Source organism: Oratosquilla oratoria, chromosome 29, assembly GCF_046742065.1.
Source record: "Oratosquilla oratoria isolate Oo_2021 chromosome 29, ASM4674206v1, whole genome shotgun sequence".
In the NCBI taxonomy this organism is placed as follows: Eukaryota; Metazoa; Arthropoda; class Malacostraca; order Stomatopoda; family Squillidae; genus Oratosquilla; species Oratosquilla oratoria.
Window position 1 is genome coordinate 32,629,223 of NC_134805.1, and position 18,675 is coordinate 32,647,897.

Genomic DNA, 18,675 nt, shown 5'->3' on the forward strand with positions numbered 1-18,675 from the left:
TTTAAAATGTATAAATGTATGATTTTCGAATGTATTTTTCTTCTGGGAGATCACTTTTTAGAGGGGGGTCAAGGAGATATTAAAGAGGGCGGCGGCAAGGAAGGACAGAAGTTAAAAGCGATCAGTATTCTTGAGGGGCAGTTTCCAGTCATCAAAGTGATGTATGCCTCTGGTCCGTAGGGGTGCTGCAAAAGTCTCTAATGTATTTGGAGAAGGAAGTGAGGGAGACAGAGGAAGAGCGAAACGGAGAAGTACACAGGAAGAGAGACAGAGGAAATGAGAGACGGATGGAAATAGACAGAGGAAATGAGAGAGAGAGAGAGAGAGAGGGAGAGGGAGGGAGGGAGGGAGGGAGCAATAGATAATTATACGTCACTCATGCAAATCTGAACCGACCAGCAGAACTCAACATATCTGGATAAAAGTAAAAAGGACGAGACATGGCAACTGCGTGGTGAGGGCACACAAGCCCTCACTGGAGCTGGACAGCTCACACCCAGTTCGTAGCGGCAGTCGCGCGCTGACTTCGCCCAGAGAACGACTGACCATCCCCCCAGGAAGGTCCTCCAAGGTCTCCTCATAGACGCAGTACTAGTAAGCCCAGAGATGTGTTCTTGTGTTATACTTTATAGATATTACATTATCCTTCCCTCCCTCTACACTTTCACTATGATGAAACACTTCTAACATATTCGAGAAGATGGGGAACCCTGGAAGACGTCAAAATATAATTCGTGTGATCTTATTTATCTGATATTACTCTTGATGTGAAATGATTGGGTATGTTAAGAGGACTTTGATGTTTGCATATTCTGGTCGTAAGACACTATCATGACGAAGATCCGAGTCAAATCTAATCAGAAAAGATTTGTAGATAAGATAGTATTCCTCCTTTGTGTCTTACAAACAATTATCCATTTCAGTGGTGTACGTCTGGTAGAGAAAAAAAAAAAAAAAAAAAAAAAAAAAAAAAAAAAAAAAAAATATATATATTTATATATATATATATATATATATATATATATATATATATATATATATATATATATATATATATATATATACAGACATGGCAGAATTAAATAAACATCAAGAGAAATCGTTTAGTTTGTTAAACAAGCAATTGATACATTTAAAGTGTTTATAAATGGTCATAATGTGAATAACTAATACTTGGTTGACACCCCCTTTGCTTTTTTCAATGCAAGGACCCTCCTAGGCGTGCTAGTGATTAGTTCACGAATATCATCTTGAGAAATTTCTTGCCATGTTTCCCGTAGTAATCCTAAGATTTCGGGCTTTGAAAATGGCTTCCTGTTCTCTTTTGTGAAGTTGTCAATCTAATATGCCCCAGAGGTGTCCAATAGGGTTCATATCCGGGGACTGAATTGGCCATGGAAGTTTCCTGATCCCATTTTCGCTCAACCAATTTTGTGATGCTTGAGCAGTGTGACAAGGAGCTCCATCTTCCATAAATAGGAAGACATTTTTATTCATTATACCACTGGAGAATTGGAATGAGTCCTTCCATTAATATAGAAACATATTTGCCTGAATTGATGTTTCCTTGACACTCCACAAGCTCTGACCGACCATTACTCCAAATTGCACCCCACACCTTTATTGAAATGCCCCCATGTTTTACATTTGGCTGCAGTCTTTTGAGGTCAAACTCTTGACTACAGAGTCTCCAGACCCACACTCTTCTACTGTCAGAAAATAATGCGAATCGTGACTCATCAGAGAAAATGACAGTGCTCCAAATGGCCACAGGTCTCTCCACCATCTCAACAGCCCAATCCTTTCTGTGCTTGATATTGGCTGGACGAAGGAGTGTGTAAGAGGCTGGTAGATGAAGGTAGACAAGTAGGTAGATAGAGGGGTAGGTGGCAAGAAATTCATTTTTACGAGTTAAATGTTTTGAAAACAATAGCCGCGAAGGAGTTGCGGAGTTGCATAATCTTGCTCACCGTCTAAAGTTTGTAAACAGAGCTAGGGTACCGATATTTGCGCTGATGTGACGAAATGTAAACACTAAGCATTTCCACTTCTATTGCTTGCATAAGCAGTATTGCTTGAGACGGTGTAACAGTCTTTCTGATTGGAGAAGGGTGGAGGGGGAGAAAAAATTATTGGTCCATTGGGTGAAAAGCCACGCCTTAAGGGGAGGCACTTATTTGTAACGGTCATAATTATTGGATGAATTAAATAGTGACGTCGGAACAGAGATAGCTTAGTGACTGGATTGGGGATCCCAGGCGGGAGTCCCTTGGTGTTAATAAACATGTCAAGTGTAATATTATTCGGAAGAAACGAAGAAGAAAATTTACGTTTAATTCATCCCCATTGAGAAATATTACTTGCTTACTAAAGAAAGATATGATGAAAGACATACTTACTTAAGTGAAGGAAAGTTGAAAGTGAATGAAGAAATATAATGCCATAGAAGGAACAGTTAACATAATTAAATCAGTAATTACAGAGAGAAGGGAAATGAAGTGAAGGGGTCAACAGAGTGGTTTCCTTCTTGCAGCTCTGCCATAGTAACCCAGCTTGTGTAGATACCTGACAGCTGTTCTGGGACTGACATCAGCTTGTGCTGCTATGTCAGAGGCCTTGCGACGTGGATCCTCTTCGACATTTCTTTGGACAATACGCAAGGTTCTTTCTGAGGGCCCGGGACGACCTGAATGAGGTTTTGTGTCCTTCTTGCCCTCTCTGGTGAATTGTATAATCACTCTATTAACAGGAGAAAGGGGTATTGACAGATTTTCAGATATTTTCCGTTGACTAAATCCACCTTCATGTTGACCCACAATACGACCTCGCTGAAATTCAGATAGGTCTACTGCTCCTTTGGTTCGTGGCATGCTTGATTAATCTTGTATGTAATCTGAAACATAAATCTAGGGAAATATAACATATTACGTAAATTTGAATAAAATTAAGCATTAAAGAAGAGCAGAAATGCAGTTTTCTTGGTGTCTATTCAATTCAGTCATGTCTGTGTATATATAGATATATATGTATATTTATATAAACTTGAGAATTTTTCCCCCACCCGCAGGGTGACCTAGGTGATCTGCAGAGGACACAATGCACGTCGCTCCCCTCCTGCTGGGGGCAGCACTGGCACTCCTGACGGGGGGCACGGCCGCTTCCAAGATCCTCTTCCTGGCTCCCATCGCTGTCAAGAGTCACGCGGGCTACTTTGCCTCCATCGTTACGACGCTGGCCAGACATGGTCACGAGGTAGGTGTCTCAAAAGCTGTAGAAGTGCAAGAGTGAGGGAGAGTGTGGGGGAGAGTGTGTAAAAGAGTGAGAGTGAATGAAAGCGAGAAAGAAAGAATATGTGTGTGTGATTCATCATGGCCTTGGATCACGTGTTGGACTCGTAACCGACTGTTATTTCCCTCTCGGAAGAGAGCGATGTGTGTGTGTGCGCTCGCGCGTGCCTGTGTGTGTGCGCGTGCGTGTATGTAGTTATGTGCGTGTGTTTATGTATGTGTGTGTGTTTACCTAACTGCAACATACTAGAAGGGGTCTTGCCTCGCTCTTTCTATAACCACCATAACTTATTTTCAAGTTCACGTATGGTTCGAGCTTGTGCTATTCCAGGTATGGTCAACTAAAATTTCTCACGTCCTTCAGGTACTTACTCAACAAATATCATTACATGTTTTGAACTCAAGTGTGGTTCTAGCATGTGCTATATTAACTCCTGGGCTATTCCAGAAGTCTACACATTAGTGTGGGAAACTGAAATTGTTCATATCTTCCAATTTTTTTTTCTAGCTTGTCCATGACCTCACAAAGTCCTCATTTCCCAAACCACGAGATCTTCAGTTAACTTTGTCCATTTCCTTCGAGGATATGAACTCCGCAATAGAGTACCTTCCCTCCATCCCTCTCTCTTCAATATTTCAACAAGGACAGAGCCAGTGGTTCCATTCTGTCCTCATACAACTTATCTAATCAAATATGAAACTACAAGTGAATTGGATGTTACAGTGAGTCAACAAATGTCACTAGCTAATGATCTTTTCAGATGACCTATGTCACGCCTTTTGCTTCGAACAAGGAAACTGCTAACATCCGAATGATTGTCTTACCAAACCTGGACTTTTCCCCGTACATACCCACCATGTTTAAGGGTACAGTTGCATCAGGGTTAAAGGTACTGACCTCCTTTCTTGTGTTTTTACATAATCATGAACTTGATTCACACTGTGCCTCAAGTGACAGTTGAAGCTTCACCTGTCTTCTTCCCTTCTACAGCTAGGTGCAACCTTTTGTGCTGATGGTCTTGAAGATCCCAAGGTGACACAGCTATTGAATGAGACCTTTGATTTGATCATAATGCCCTCCGGAGGAGTAGACTGCTTCCTCTCATTTGTACATCATTTCAAGGTAGAGTTAATATATATTTTTTAAGTATCATGTCTTCATGGAATAAGTATCCCATGATCTCTTTCAGTACTACAAGTATCTTAGTAGTGTTCAGTACCTGAATACCAGCAACTTTCCTATGACAACCACTTTTACTCATAATATATTTCTTCTGTCTTGTCTAGTTTCCCCTTTAACTACTGATTTGAAAACAAGTGTTTTGCTTATGATTTTTTATATTTTTGATAATTCTACACAATGTACACTTGTATTTCTGTTGAATATGAATTGATACAATCTACTAAATGTGACTTTTGATGAAGAAATAAAGAGAAAGAAAGTCATGAACCATAGTTATTAACAAGTGATTATAGCAGTATAGTTGTTAGAAATTATATATCTTTGTAGGAATGATACAACTCCAGCTCTCTAACAGGTTCCTTTTGTGATGGTGATCCCTGTTGGCCTGGCGTTCGCAGTCGATGATCTTGTTGGTAATCCCAGCTTTCCATCCTATGAAGTCAACCTTTTCTATGACGCTCAGCCTCCACTGTCTTTCATGATGCGTGCAATCAACATCGGTCTGGATTCCTTCCAGCGCATATTGACTTATTTCTTCATTATACCTTTGTATGGGCAAATGCACAAATAAGATGATTAAAACATATATTTCAATGAAATATAGGGTATATATACATATACACATACACTAAACTTCCTCTTTGCCCTTATAAGGGTGTGGCTGAGTCAAATCACACTGTCACATAATGCACAACCAAATTATACACGATCACCACTCCCAACTTAGCACTCCGGGGATGAAGGGTCAACTTATCCTCTCTCACACTGTTTGGATCAAAGGCAGTGCAACAAAGCACACCTCATCCAAAGCAAGGCCCAGCAACTGGACTTTGTTTACTTGAACTGCTTCATTATATGACAACACCCCTGACCATCCACCCAAAATAATTCATGCTCAATCAATCAATCCATTTCCACCGGTCTCTCTTCCAGAAGACCTGTGGTGTTCAGGTAATTGGCAACAGCCTCTGCTTTTATGATTTATGATGTTTTGAATTTTTTCATCAAGGAACTTTTGTGACCAAAAGGTATTCTGACATGTAGAAAAAAATGAAAGTTCAATATAGAATAAGTAGACAAATGAAATACATACATTTCCTTTATGAATGCACCCTGAATATTCACTTTTCACCCCTCCTCTGGTTACAGGGCTGAGAAGGAGAGTCAAGCACGTGGCCTCCTTCCAGACGACATGCCATCACTTCATGAGATGCGCAAGAAAGTCAGTTTGATCCTCCTGAACAGGTCAGTAGCTGGCAAATGAGATACTAGGGCCATCTTATTATGCCATCATGACAACTTTTTAAGACTTCAGAGTACTGTAATGACTCAGAACGCTCCAGTATGAAACCTTGAGCTCTGTATTTACCTAGTTGTATCTTACTGGAAGGGGAGCTATGCTCGCGTTGTCCGTCTTTGTATCTCGCATTGTCTAGTTTGCTTTTAGATTCGTGTATAGTTTTTGCACACACTATTGTTTTATCCAGTTTATTCCAGATAGCCACCACTCTTTGTGGAAACTGTTTTTTCAGGTTTCTTCTATAACTATCCTTTTTGAGTTTCTGTCCCCTTGTATTTCTCTTATCCCAATAGTAAGTCCTCTGAAAACTGACTTGAAGTGGTTGTTCATTACTTCAGCCATTTCTAAATCTTCTGTAGGTTCTATATTTCCGTGACATAGTTTTACCATTTCCTGTTTATTTTTAAGTTTACCATTCACATATCTATAGAATAGTTTGGGTTGATTTTTTTCATAGTTTCTGTTTTCCTCTCTACGCATTTTTACATATCCATTTCTATGGTTGATATATATTTGCCTCTTTCCATTTTTTCCCATCTTTATCTCTTCAATCTTTCGCTTCACTGTATCTTCTGTTGAACCAGCACTTAGTATACACCTTTTCCTGTTTCCGTCTTGGTACATATTTATTCATTCCTTCATTATAGATTTTCATCAAAATCATCCATTTCTCTTTAACTTGTGTCTATTTTTTGAAAAAGTTTTCCCAGTTTGCATTATGAAAGAATTTCTTTAGTTTCCCAAAGTCCGTTTTGTTGTACATCAGTGTTCTTTTCTGTATTTCTCATTTCTCTATATATATTCCTCCTTTAGTTTAACCTTTATTAGTATGTGGTCACTCTTTCCAAATGGTGTCTTGTATTCAATTTTATCCACAATTTCAGGTTCTGTTGTAAATATTAAATCTATTCTTGACGGTTCTTCATTACTTCTGTATCTGGTATTTTCTTTTATCCATTGTGTCATTGTATGTTCTATAGTCATGTCAAGTAATATATTTCCCCATAGATCCTCTCTGTCTTTCATTGTCATCTCTTCCCAATAGATTTCTTTGCAGTTAAAGCTCCCATAAGTACCAGGTTGCCTCCATCCTTCAGCATCTCATTTAATGAATGCCTTATATCTTCTAACATATTTGAATGCTCGCCCTCTTTCAAAAGAACCCATTTTTGGTATCACATATATCACCACAAACTTTCTACTTTTCATGTCGCTGTCTTCAACCTTTATCATGATCATTTCCACACTGTTTTTACCCTCTGTAACCTTTGTCACACTTAAGTTTTTCTTGGCCAAAAACATGATTCCTCCTCCGTGTCTCGTTTCTGTTTTTAATCCAATAATCATATAAACCATGTCCAACACTGTTTGGTGGTAGTGGGCCCCTTAATTTCGCCTCCACATATCCCATTATATCTGGTTTTTCTTCTGACAGGTAATCATTAAGTTAACTTAATCCTGAGATTAATCTGTCTCTATTAGTATAGGCTACTTTTATTTTTTTTTTCTCCATCCCGTTTTCTGTTCCATTCGTTTCGCTTACCTTGATGTACCATTTTCTCAGCCTCATATCTAAGGCATTCCAATAGAACTACTTGCTTTTGGTCTCAGTTCTTTTGGCGTTTTTTTTTTTTTTTTTTTTTTTTTTAGCTTCATTTCTTAGTGTCCTCTCTTTTTCTCTTTCCTCAACATTTATTTCTCTTTTTATCCATATATTGTTGTAATGTTCACTCTTTGCAAACTTATCTGATTTTGCCAGTATGTCTTCTACTACCATTTGTGATCTTAGTTATATCTTTAGGGGTCAATTTCTTTGCGTAGGATATTGTCCTATTCTATATACTTCTATTTATTTTTCTACTTCTTTGTCATCGTCTTGTACTTTTAGAATTATTTTTGCTATTTCTTTTTCTGCATTTTTCTGAAGTACCTAAGCAAACCATGTTTTCCTTTAATCCATATACTACAATACATATTTTTATCCACTGTATCTCTGCCTTAATTTACTTTTTCTTTAATTACTTGAATAATTGTGTCTTTTGCATTTTCCTGCATCTATTGTTGTACTATTTCTTTAAAACCTATTTCCTCGTTTTTTCTGTTTTTATTACATTTCATAATCTGCAAAACTTTCTCACCTAAGTTTTCTTCAATTCTTTTAGACATTGCCTGTACTTTGTGATTTACCTGATTTTTTTCTTGAATGGTGACACTGATTTCTTGCATGTTTGTGCCCCTATTATTCTATTCATTTGTGAAGGTACCCCATGCCCACTAAACTGTGTATAAATAAAGTTTCTTTCCTTTGTGGTGAAAATGGATGCTAACACCACCACAGCTATCGTGGTATGGAGATCCCCAGACCATATGTGCCCACTGTTATCCATGCTGGAGGACTCCATATCCATCCTCCAAAACCTCTTCCTCAGGTATGACCATTCTTCATTACACCTTTTCTTACTCTCTATGAATGTTCATCACTTTTACTGTTGAGGTGTCTTGATCATATTCTGGTCACTGTTGGGTGGATATATTCATCTTAGGGCATCAGTTGTCATTTTTTACTGACTGGAAACCTACAGCTCTACAAATGTTGGCAATGTTGCTCAGGCTCCCCCATAGATCCTCTGGGAAGAAATGTTGGACATTTTTAGTGTAGTACCATTTTTATAGCACCAGGTTATAGAAAAAATGGGAGGGAAATAATCATTGGATGTCAATCCTTCTTACCTGAAGTAATGGAAAAAATACTGTTGAAAATGATAAAGATCTTGGGGCCAGTCTAGAGGTCGAATGTCAGCCCCTTAGGACAGTACCTCCAGATAGAGGTAAAGGTGCTCATGGGATTTAAAGATGAACAGAGGTGGAGGTTATTCCTATATAGAAGATGAAACAAAGAATCAGTTCATCTGCCAAAGTATTGTTTTACTCTAAAGAAAATATCAAAACATCCCCGGAAGGTTTTTGAACAAACTAATATTTTACATATTCTAACATGATCAGGTAAAATTCCTCTTTAAAAATCTTGTTTCTTAATTCCATTTTGAAATTACCACACTACCCAGCTCTTTTATCAATGTTTTATAAATGTTCTCTCTTCTACTATTTTGATGTATTTCATAGACTATAATCAAATATTCAAGAATATCTAATGGTCCTTAGCTCTTGGTTATCTATTTACTTATAGCAAAGTTTCACTTACAGGACCTGGAAGACTGGGTACAAGGAGCTGGGGATGATGGAGTTATCTACTTCAGTCTTGGTTCATTGGCTAATACCTCAGATATGCCTGAAAAGTATATATTTATTTTTTTTCTTCAAAGATTTAGATCTTTCACAGGATTGCTGCCATTAAAACCTGTTTTAGATTTGTCTCCCTTTAGTTCTAAATATTGTGCAAAATTAGAATATTTCCAAAAGTGCTTGACATCTTTGACAATTTTTTCTTGGAAGAAAAATTATTTTACTATTACTCCTTTATCCTGGTGACAGCATTCCTATATTTTGTTCTGGCTTTATTTCTTTATAATTTAACTGAAAAAATAGGGTCCCAAAAAGTCCATGTTATTGTAATCTAGTCTTTAGCTGAATAAAGTTGTCTAGCATTTACCAAATTAATTCTGTAGGGGATGTCAATTGGCTGAAGACTAATCTTAGGTCCTTAACCTGAGGAAGACTTGTCATAGAAATCTAAAACATTATAAATGTTGACAAGTTCAGATTCCTGTGGTTCACACTATTACTCTTGTTTGCAGCTACCGTTTGGCTTTTATACGTGGGTTGGGTCGTCTGAAACAGAGAGTACTCTGGAAATGGAACAGTGGATACGTGGAGGACCTGCCACCCAATGTGTATGTATCAAAGTGGCTTCCCCAGCAGGATATCTTAGGTGAGCAAGTGAAGATTTCAACACCCATTTGTTATTAGTGGTCTACTTGTCTGCTCTGTGGGATTTCCTATGAAGATGTGAAAGATTTCTCCAGTGTGAAATCATTAATGAGCAAACAAAAATTCAATGAAGCATATTATTATTCTTTTTAAGTTGGTTTTGCTAGTTGCTGCAAAATGGGACAAAAGCACATGTGGGAACATTATGAAAAAGTAAGAAATATGCTGATCATTTCTTAAATAGAATAAACCTCCATGCATGGAATTGAATACTACAGTTTGAAGTTCAATATATTGGGATCTAACATAACACTTAAATGAAGTGGTGCTAAACTATCCTTGTTCCAGTCATTCTTTTCATTTGTAAACTGACTTAGCTTTACTATGGACAAATAGGTATGTCCAGAATCATGGATCAAGGACTTCAACAAGCTCATCCTTGACCAACTCTCCTGCAGCTCACAATCTATCTCTCTGGAAAACTGTTAGGATGGATGGAGAACTCTGTTGCCAAGTATAATGAATTCCTTGTAATACCACATATATGCTTGCTAATGAACTCATGAAAAGTGGAAACCTGATCATCAGTTCTTTTGTGAGCCCTGTTCCTAGATCTACCCTAAATATTATGCCATGGGTGACCACGTGTCCTATCCCAGGTACCTACACTAACTCTGCTCTGTACACTTTTTTCGCATATTTCTACTGCCTTTCCCATTCTCATTACTGGTCTATCCTATTCACCTAATGCACAGGAACATAGAAGGCATTGCTACCAAATGGTACAATGTGTTTCTGCCTCAAAGTACATGTGTCCTATGGAAAAGAAGAATCACAATTCTTGTGTTCCATTTGGCCTCTCTTTTTAGGAATGCACAAGGTTATGAATCTTGTCTACTAGTTGATCCTTGCACTCCATTTCCAACTTGGGATGTAATCAGGCCGTGAAATTTTTAACCTTTTCAATACTTACTCTTATTCTGTTAGTTGTCAGGCTGGAGGGCCCTTCGCCACTTTCACTATGTCTCTCCAGATGGTTCTATCCTCTGTCAATTATTTCCAGTCTTCTCTTGGTCCTACCCTTTCCATGTTCTTCTCTACTCCATCCATCCATCTGAACCTGGGTCTCCCTAATGATTGTTTGCACTGTACTCCTCCTTCCATCACCTTCCTTGATAGTCTGTCTGCCTCCAGTCGGAGGCAGTGTGCAACCCCATACTTCATCCTGAATGTACGGTTGTCCAGTCTGATCTCTAATTTCCTTGTTATGTCTTTGTCTCCATCTCCCTTCTTCATCATATTCTGGACCGAGGATTCTTCTCAGGATATTGTTTTAAAAAAATTCCAGTCTCTTCTCCCATTGTTTTGTCAGTGTCCATGTCTCACATCTGTACAGGACTGTTGGTTTTATTACAGTGTTATATGTTCTTATCTTAGTTCTTCTGCTGATGGTCCAACTCTTCATTACAGATGTCAGGGCATGGTAACATCTGTTTCCTACAGCTATTCGTTCATTTATTTCTATGTCCAGTTCCTTTTCGTCACTGACAATGGACCCCAGGTACTTGAACTTATTCACTTCCTTCACACTTAGTGATCCAACTTGCTTTTCTCCTGGTGTATAATTGCCATTTCTACTTAGTTTTATAATTTCTGTTTTCTGCTCATTGCATTTTAGGCCTATCTTCCCTGCTGTTCTCTTCAACACGAGTCAAATATTCGCACACACATTATCTGCCTGATGTATGATGATGCATCACAATATGTGCATTATGAAATATAAAGTTACAGCTGTTATACTTATTCTCTTTCACCCAGAATGTAACATGTTTATAACTACAGAAAATGTGATCAAGACTATTCACAGAATACAAGGATCACTCAGCTACAACTACAAAATAGATATAATCAGGATGCTGACGGTGGCATCTTCATATACTCACTCACACCTCATAACGCTTACGTAGGTGTCATTGTATTTTAGGGGTTAACGTCCAACATCTTCACTAGTTTGAAAAATTCTTTCAATTCCTAATTCATGTCATCCAACCCAACAATACTGTTCTACAAAGGATCTGTTTCTATATCACTGGCTCATGGGAAAAGAGAGAGCATTCACTGATTATTAGTATCAGCCAGCTCCTTCGGACACTTAAAAATAACAAGTAGGAGAGAGGCCTGTAGCCAGAACTTATGATTTAGGGGGCTGAGCGTAATAAAAATAGCTAATCTTGTATAGCACTTATGGAAACAGTAACACAACAGTGTTGTAACCCCACTGCTGAGCCATCAGACACTAACTGACTATGATCATGAGTCAGAGACAACAGTGCATTGGATATTGTTTGAAGTGAATGAAACACCGTTGTGCTTCGGCATACACTATTCTTTTGTGCTTGATTGCTTGCATGCAGGTAGATATTGGCAGCGCTTGGCTGCCTAAACTGTCGTACCTCTTACATCTCCCTCCGAGATAAACCATGATAATTGTCATGGGTCAACTAATACTATAATACAGAACAGCATGAACATAACATGAATTTCTGACAATAGTGAACTTAGACAAAGGTATACAATATGCCTGTGACATGGGTACGCGACCCCGGTATAATGAACTCCAGAGAGTAGGGGTCACATCATTGTTGAATAAAGTCTTTTAACCATGCGGGTAGCCGTGATTAGCCGTGTAGGCGACTTGGGCGTTGGCTCTTGGGGGCGGGCGAGGGTGTGCTGTGTGATGTCAGGGATAGCCCGTCGGGTGTCGTGATCATGGTTCTCATGTGGCGACAATTCCTTTTGGATACTCAACAACTGCCGTCCAGCCTGACGGTATCCTGCCGGTGTGGGAGTGCCTCGACAACAGTGCCGGTCCTGTCCCAGACATTTGAAGCCTGGTTCTGCACTCACAAGCAGGAACCGGGGAGGAGGGGTGGCAGGGTTCTTGCTGGGCCGCTGTTGACCAGGATTTCGCTGATGTCGACAATCTGTTTCTCCCGCTGGCGAAGCGCTCTGCCCCATTGTTGGGTGACTTGGAAGTGTCGGCCTGTGGTGGGTACCCCGTCCCGTAATTGTCTCCCCATACCCAACTGCGCGGGCGACTTGTCGATTCCCCGAATTGGTGTGTTTAGGTACTGGAGTAGGGCCATTGAGGCTGTATCTGTGTCGAGGCTGCCTCCGCCGTCGGTGTTGGCCATAATAAGACGCTTCACAACCTTGACTGCGGCTTCTACCCTGCCAGATTGGGGATAATGGGTGGATGAAAGTCTTACCGAGACGCCCCATTTCTTGAAGAACTCATCCATTTTTTCACTGGCCAGATTCGTTCCGCCGTCCGTCGATATTTGCTGTGGGGCTCCCCAGCGGGTAAAGTACCTTCGCAATTGCGTTTTGATTAGATAGGATGAGGTGCCATTGGGAAAGTGGGCCAGTTCCAGCCAGCCTGTCAGCCTGTCCGCGCACGCCATGTACATGTAGCCTTGGTGGTGGGACTTTCTGCCACAGTACATTGGAACAGGTATTCAGGGGGAGGGGTTACGATGTATGTTTCAGCCGGTAAGGACATGCCAAAATGCGTCCTCGATGCCGCTGTCGTACAACAGGGTGTTATCCACACATTTGTGCTCCCTTACTATCCCTTGTATGGCGTCGTCGAACTGCTTCGTATGTATGTATCACCAGCAGAGCAGTGGCCCATAGGGGTGCGGTGATACCTGTACCTACCCCATGGCGTGATGAACGATGTGAGGTTGCGGCGGTCCGGGTGGAACTCCTACTGGTGATATCCCCAGTGTGCATCCGCTACCGACTTATAGGAGTGCTTGGGAATGTCAGACACCATGTCGAAATATGTGGGTGTGTGGTGAGTCTCCCGTAGGCATGCTGTGTTGAGCCGCTGAAAGCCGGCGGGGTTGACCAGACTTCTTGGCCACCACCATCATTCGGGCGCACCATTCGATGGGCAGTCCAGCCGGAACAGGTTCAATGACCCCGCACCTCATGTCTTCGTCGAGTTGTGCTTTGACGTCTGCTTCCCAGTGTTTCGGCACCGATGCCGGCGTGTGACACGCGTAGGGTGTGACTCTGGGGGCCAGGTGGATTCGATGTGGTGGTTCGTCCATTACCGGCAGCGGTACTCTTGAGGTGTTGATTGTGGGTGCTGAAAAGTGCCGTAGTAGTCACTCCTCTAGCCTGGCTGCATTCTCCTCGAGCGGGGGGAGAGGCACTGTGGATGGTCTGGGTAGTGGCTAGGTGAGTGGGCTCGTCTCTGGTGTGGGCTGGGCATGTGCTACTTTGGGGGAAATGTGTGGGAAGCTCCCGGGTACCAGATGTAGCCCCTTGCAGGCATCGAGAGATGGGAAGAGATCCTTGTCTGATTGCCTATACCAACGTGCATCCCACAGCTATAATGTATGGGTCATACAGTACAAGCACGTGCAGCTGGTGCCAAGTTGTAAGATAATAGATTAAGGACATATGTTTGCATGTTGTTTGAGGAGAGGCCCTAGTTTTCTCTTACATTCATCTTGCAAGACTATTTCTTACAGGATCCAGGTATGAACCACTGTGATAACAAATGCTGTTTTTCATTATATTTATCACAGTTTCAATGTACTTGCCATTTTCAATTATAATTCTCTGTAAAACTTGCATATTTGTACATAGAACTCTTTATTCTTGGCAGCCCATCCAAATGTGCGTCTCTTCATCAGCCATGGTGGTATCCACAGTGTGCAAGAATCTGTTTACCACGGAGTGCCAATTGTTGGCATGCCCATGTTCTCAGACCAGTATCACAACTTGGGACAAGGAGCTCGTGAGGGATGGGTGCATCTCTTAAAGTGGGAAAACCTAACAGAAGACACTTTAGTAGCAACTGTGAAAGCTGCTTTAAATGATCCAAGGTATTGTACATGATTGTGGTAAGGCGTTTAGATATGATACATACAGATATTTTCAATGGCAAGAGTGAACAGTGAGAACACAAACTAATATGTATGACAGTGGCCCATACATATATACAAACCTTGAATGTCAGAGTAGTCAATTTGTGATCACAGTAGACCTATGACCTTAAGGTATTTGGAGACAAGTTTTGTCATATCTCTCCAAAGAATCTGTAAAAAACATCAAGGAGAATGGATGGAGTGAAGAGGGCTTTGCATGCATATGGAATGAATCAAGCAGGAAAGAATACAGAAGATATGAGTGAATGAATGACCAATATAGCTCTATTTCATAAATTATTTTGAGTGGATGAGGAAAGGGGAGGGGTCACCATATGAAGCAGTGGGGGAGCAGTTCTAGCCCAGCTGTTGGTACCCATGAAACTATGCCTTACTGGATTCCTTTTGACGCAAGCTGTGATAAAGTGCAGGCATACCCTTTCTCCAAGAGGTGCCAAGATAGATGAGTTAAGTAGGTTAAATTGCATAAGAAGCATGTCAGTTCAGATACCACCTTGCTTCATTCTATTGATCTGTTGTGCTTGGTCTCCTAGAAACAGTGTTCATGTCTGGGTAAGGCAATGCAATATGAGGTGCTCAGCATCTTCTTTCTGGCAATTGCATATGTGGCTAGTTCTGTTATATAATACCATCATTCTAAAGCTGGCTGATGGCCAGAATGCAGAGATTTAGTATAGTTATTGTCATGAGAGGGATTTCTCAGTAGGGCTGATGTCAGAGGGTTTGGTGGAGTAGGGAGTTCTGTGCTAAATTAGAGTCTTTTTTTTTTCTTTTTTTTTTGTATGGGGCTCATAATGTATTGCTGACATGCGAGTTGTACACTGCCAGTATCTTTTATTACAGTTGGAGCTTGTTTTATGTAATGGGATGGGTGTGTGGGACCAAGCTTTTGCACAAAACTATTTGCCCATTTTCATTGTGTTATTTGTGAATGGCAATAAACTTGTGGCCCCTTTGTAAGTGGGATAGAACATTTGGCGTATGCATAAGTAAATATATCTAAATGACCCTAAAGCCAAATATTTAATGGAAATTTCTCAACTAGACTTCAGGAGAGTATGAAGAGGAAGAGTATGATCATAAAGGACCAGCCCATGAGTCCTGAAGAGACCGTTGTCTACTGGATTGAATACGTCATTCGCCATGGTGGAACAGAACACCTACGATGTCCTGCAGCAGATATGAATTGGTAAAGAAACATGTTCTACTCTTTATATAACCATAAACCAGTTATCACAAGCAATACTTATTTGATGAAAACTCAAGGGTAACCAAGACTGAGAACAGGTTGATAAAATGTTATGGCCTGCAGAAGCCTGCAATTGAAGAATTAAGATGGACAACAGATTCCACATCTTGAGATAAATTGACATTAATTCCATCTTTTCAGGTTCTTCCTATACAATTATGATGTGTGGATCACCTTCTTCATTACAATGTGCCTCCTGTTTTACCTCAGTTTTGCTATGCTGCGGTGTACCCTGAGATTCTGCCTCAAACGATGTAGTTACTCTGATGTGAAAAACAAGACTGAATAGACTTAGCAATAGCATTTCTCAGTGCCACAAACAAATTGATGGTGGTGGTGTCTAAATACGACACTTTTATATAAAGAGTACCAGTTTATGTAAAATTACCATATATCAGTCATTGGACACTTAGGCTCTGTGTTGTGATAACATAAACATTGCTTGGTTCCTTGTTTGAAATATCAGGGGAGGTCCAATTCTTGTTGATGTCCATGAAGCCATACTCAGTTTTTATTAAAAGGGTATTAACAATGAATTCTATTTTGTAACCTTTATTTGCACACCAACAATTGTAAGAATTAAAACAAAGCATTTTCAATAAAGAAAATTAGATTAAAAATCCCAATGGCACAGGGATGCAGTGCCTGACTGTTGCAAACAGCATATATGAGAAGGCTGTGCCTCTTTTCATATAAAGTATATCATGCAGCCTGGTGGTTCCCACATAGATACATGCACCCCCATGGAGGATTATGAATACAACTTTTTTTTTGGGGGGGGGTTATGTTGGCTGAAATACTTCCTGTTCACAAGGCATATACTCAACAAAGAAATTATCATATTAAAAGTCATGACCAAGTGGTACATACATACATATATTAATGTCTAGTTCCCCCTCACAAAGGAAGTAGCCAAAAAACAAAGGCATAAAATCCATTCCCACCCATTCCATCCCAACATATTCCACTCCCATTCACCCCACTTCCTCCCTCTTATTTTCGCACTTCCTGGATGACGGGTCATCTCTACATCTTGCCAACTGCTCTTGGTTAGAAGCAGTGTAGCAAGACACAGCACATCCACAGCAAGGCCGTTTCATTTAATGGGGATCCCCACCCCTCTCCATCCCATCATGCAGAAAAATAGAAGACGGGGGAGAAATCCTTTTAGGCTACATCAGAATATCATTCACACTTACTCCCTCACCCCATTTCCATCCCACTCCCTTCCATGCATCACAACATTATCCATACACAACCAGGCTCCATTCACTCCTATCTTCTGTCTTCTCCTTTCATTCCTCAACAGACATTCCCCTCCTTCTCTTTCCTAATACCCCTTTTATCCCATCCATCAATCTCATCCTTGGTCCCCTCATGTTCACTCCTTCCACCTCTGCCTTCCACACCTCTTGCACTGATCTTTCTTCACCCATTCTTTCCATGTGTCCAAACCATCCCAATACTTTTTCATAAATTCTATCTCCCAACTGCCTTTCCACACCTACTCTCCTCCTCACCTCCTCGTTTCTCACTCTATCTAGCCTAGTAACCTCTATCATACTTCTCAGCACCTCATCTCAAACACTTTCAGACTCCTCCTCTCTTATGCTCTATATTTCTGCCCCATACAGTGCTGTCAGCAGAATCACTCTTCCATACAATCTCCTCGTAGCATCCATTACCAAATGTCTATTTCTCATTACACTTTTTAATCCCCAAGGCATTTACTTGCTTCTCTCAATCTACATTCTACCTCTACCTCCACTCCACCCTTTCCTGCCACATTCACACCTAAGTATCTAAAACTATCCACTTCCTCCAGTCTCTCTCCCTTAATACACACCTCCAATTTGCTGCCACAATCTCCCCTTGTACATCCCATCGCCTTACTTTTACCCACATTTATCTTCAACTTCCTTCTTTCGCACACCTTCCCAAACTTCATCACTAACTTCCTCAATCCCTCCTCTGATCCTGCCACAAGCACAGTGTTGTCAGTAAACAACAACTGGCTTATCTCCCACTTTTCTCCATTTTCTTTAACCATCTCCAATCCCTGGTCAATTACCCTTACATTTACCTCTCGCACCACCCTATACACAGGGTCTACTATTCTCTTAAACTGACGAAGGCGATGGAAACAAAGATAAGGATTGCACAGAGTGAAGGATATAAGGAATATAGAGAAAATACAAAGGGCAGGAACGAAACAGGTCCCCAGCCTGGCAGATAAACCAGATGAGGAAGGTAACGAATGTGTGTATCAAGTCGTGTCCCAGGACGATCTGCTTGCGGGGAAGGGGGAGGAAAAGAGAAAGCAAGGAGACCTCGAGCCAGGTTCACAGTATGATACTCCGAGGCAATCTGAATCTTCGGCGTTCGTCTGGTCTTTATATGCATATGTTGGAGGACCGTTTCAGGATGGGCAAAGACGGATTGATTTTACCAGTTTAATGATTAGTCCTGATCTGATACAAAAACTGCTGGCAAGTCCAGAGTAAAACACCTGAGGTTACCAGACATCCATAACTAAACCTACAAAATATAAAAAAGGGCGGGCCCTGCGAGGGGGTTGCCAGAAAGATCATGTATAAAATGGTGGCATTCTTCAGTGCTGCCAGCAAGAAATATATATATAAAAAGTAAGTGGAAGTAGATATCATTTCCGTTCACCTAGGCAAACCTATACATTTATGAAAGTGTGGCTCGATTACGAAAACTATAGCGGGGAAGTGGCAATAGTGGAATTGGAGAAGAGCATCGATGGTTGTCCTCTATATCAGGTGTAGTGTGAGCTTCAG

General features: G+C 40.6%; 1 protein-coding gene across 1 annotated transcript; it reads left to right on the forward strand.

Annotated features, from left to right (window-relative positions):
- Nucleotides 1-438: 438 nt before the first annotated feature.
- Nucleotides 439-16,407, forward strand: LOC143040705 (UDP-glucosyltransferase 2-like). The gene is made up of 12 exons (XM_076212035.1): nt 439-594; nt 3,068-3,252; nt 4,049-4,177; nt 4,279-4,410; nt 4,826-5,019; nt 5,620-5,715; nt 8,109-8,199; nt 8,975-9,066; nt 9,526-9,659; nt 14,340-14,559; nt 15,668-15,811; nt 16,013-16,407. Exons 2-12 carry the CDS (start codon nt 3,097-3,099, stop codon nt 16,158-16,160), a joined length of 1,536 nt encoding a protein of 511 aa, XP_076068150.1. The 5' UTR covers nt 439-594; nt 3,068-3,096; the 3' UTR covers nt 16,161-16,407.
- Nucleotides 16,408-18,675: the final 2,268 nt, after the last annotated feature.

What these genes read in the sequence shown, in the direction of transcription:
- LOC143040705 (XM_076212035.1), top strand. Translation starts at nt 3,097, where the DNA reads ATGCACGTCGCTCCCCTCCTGCTGGGGGCAGCACTGGCACTCCTGACG. An exon ending in TCCCCAGCAGGATATCTTAG is followed by an intron (nt 9,660 to 14,339) that starts GTGAGCAAGTGA and finishes TATTCTTGGCAG; the next exon opens with CCCATCCAAATGTGCGTCTC. An exon ending in GCTGCTTTAAATGATCCAAG is followed by an intron (nt 14,560 to 15,667) that starts GTATTGTACATG and finishes TTTCTCAACTAG; the next exon opens with ACTTCAGGAGAGTATGAAGA.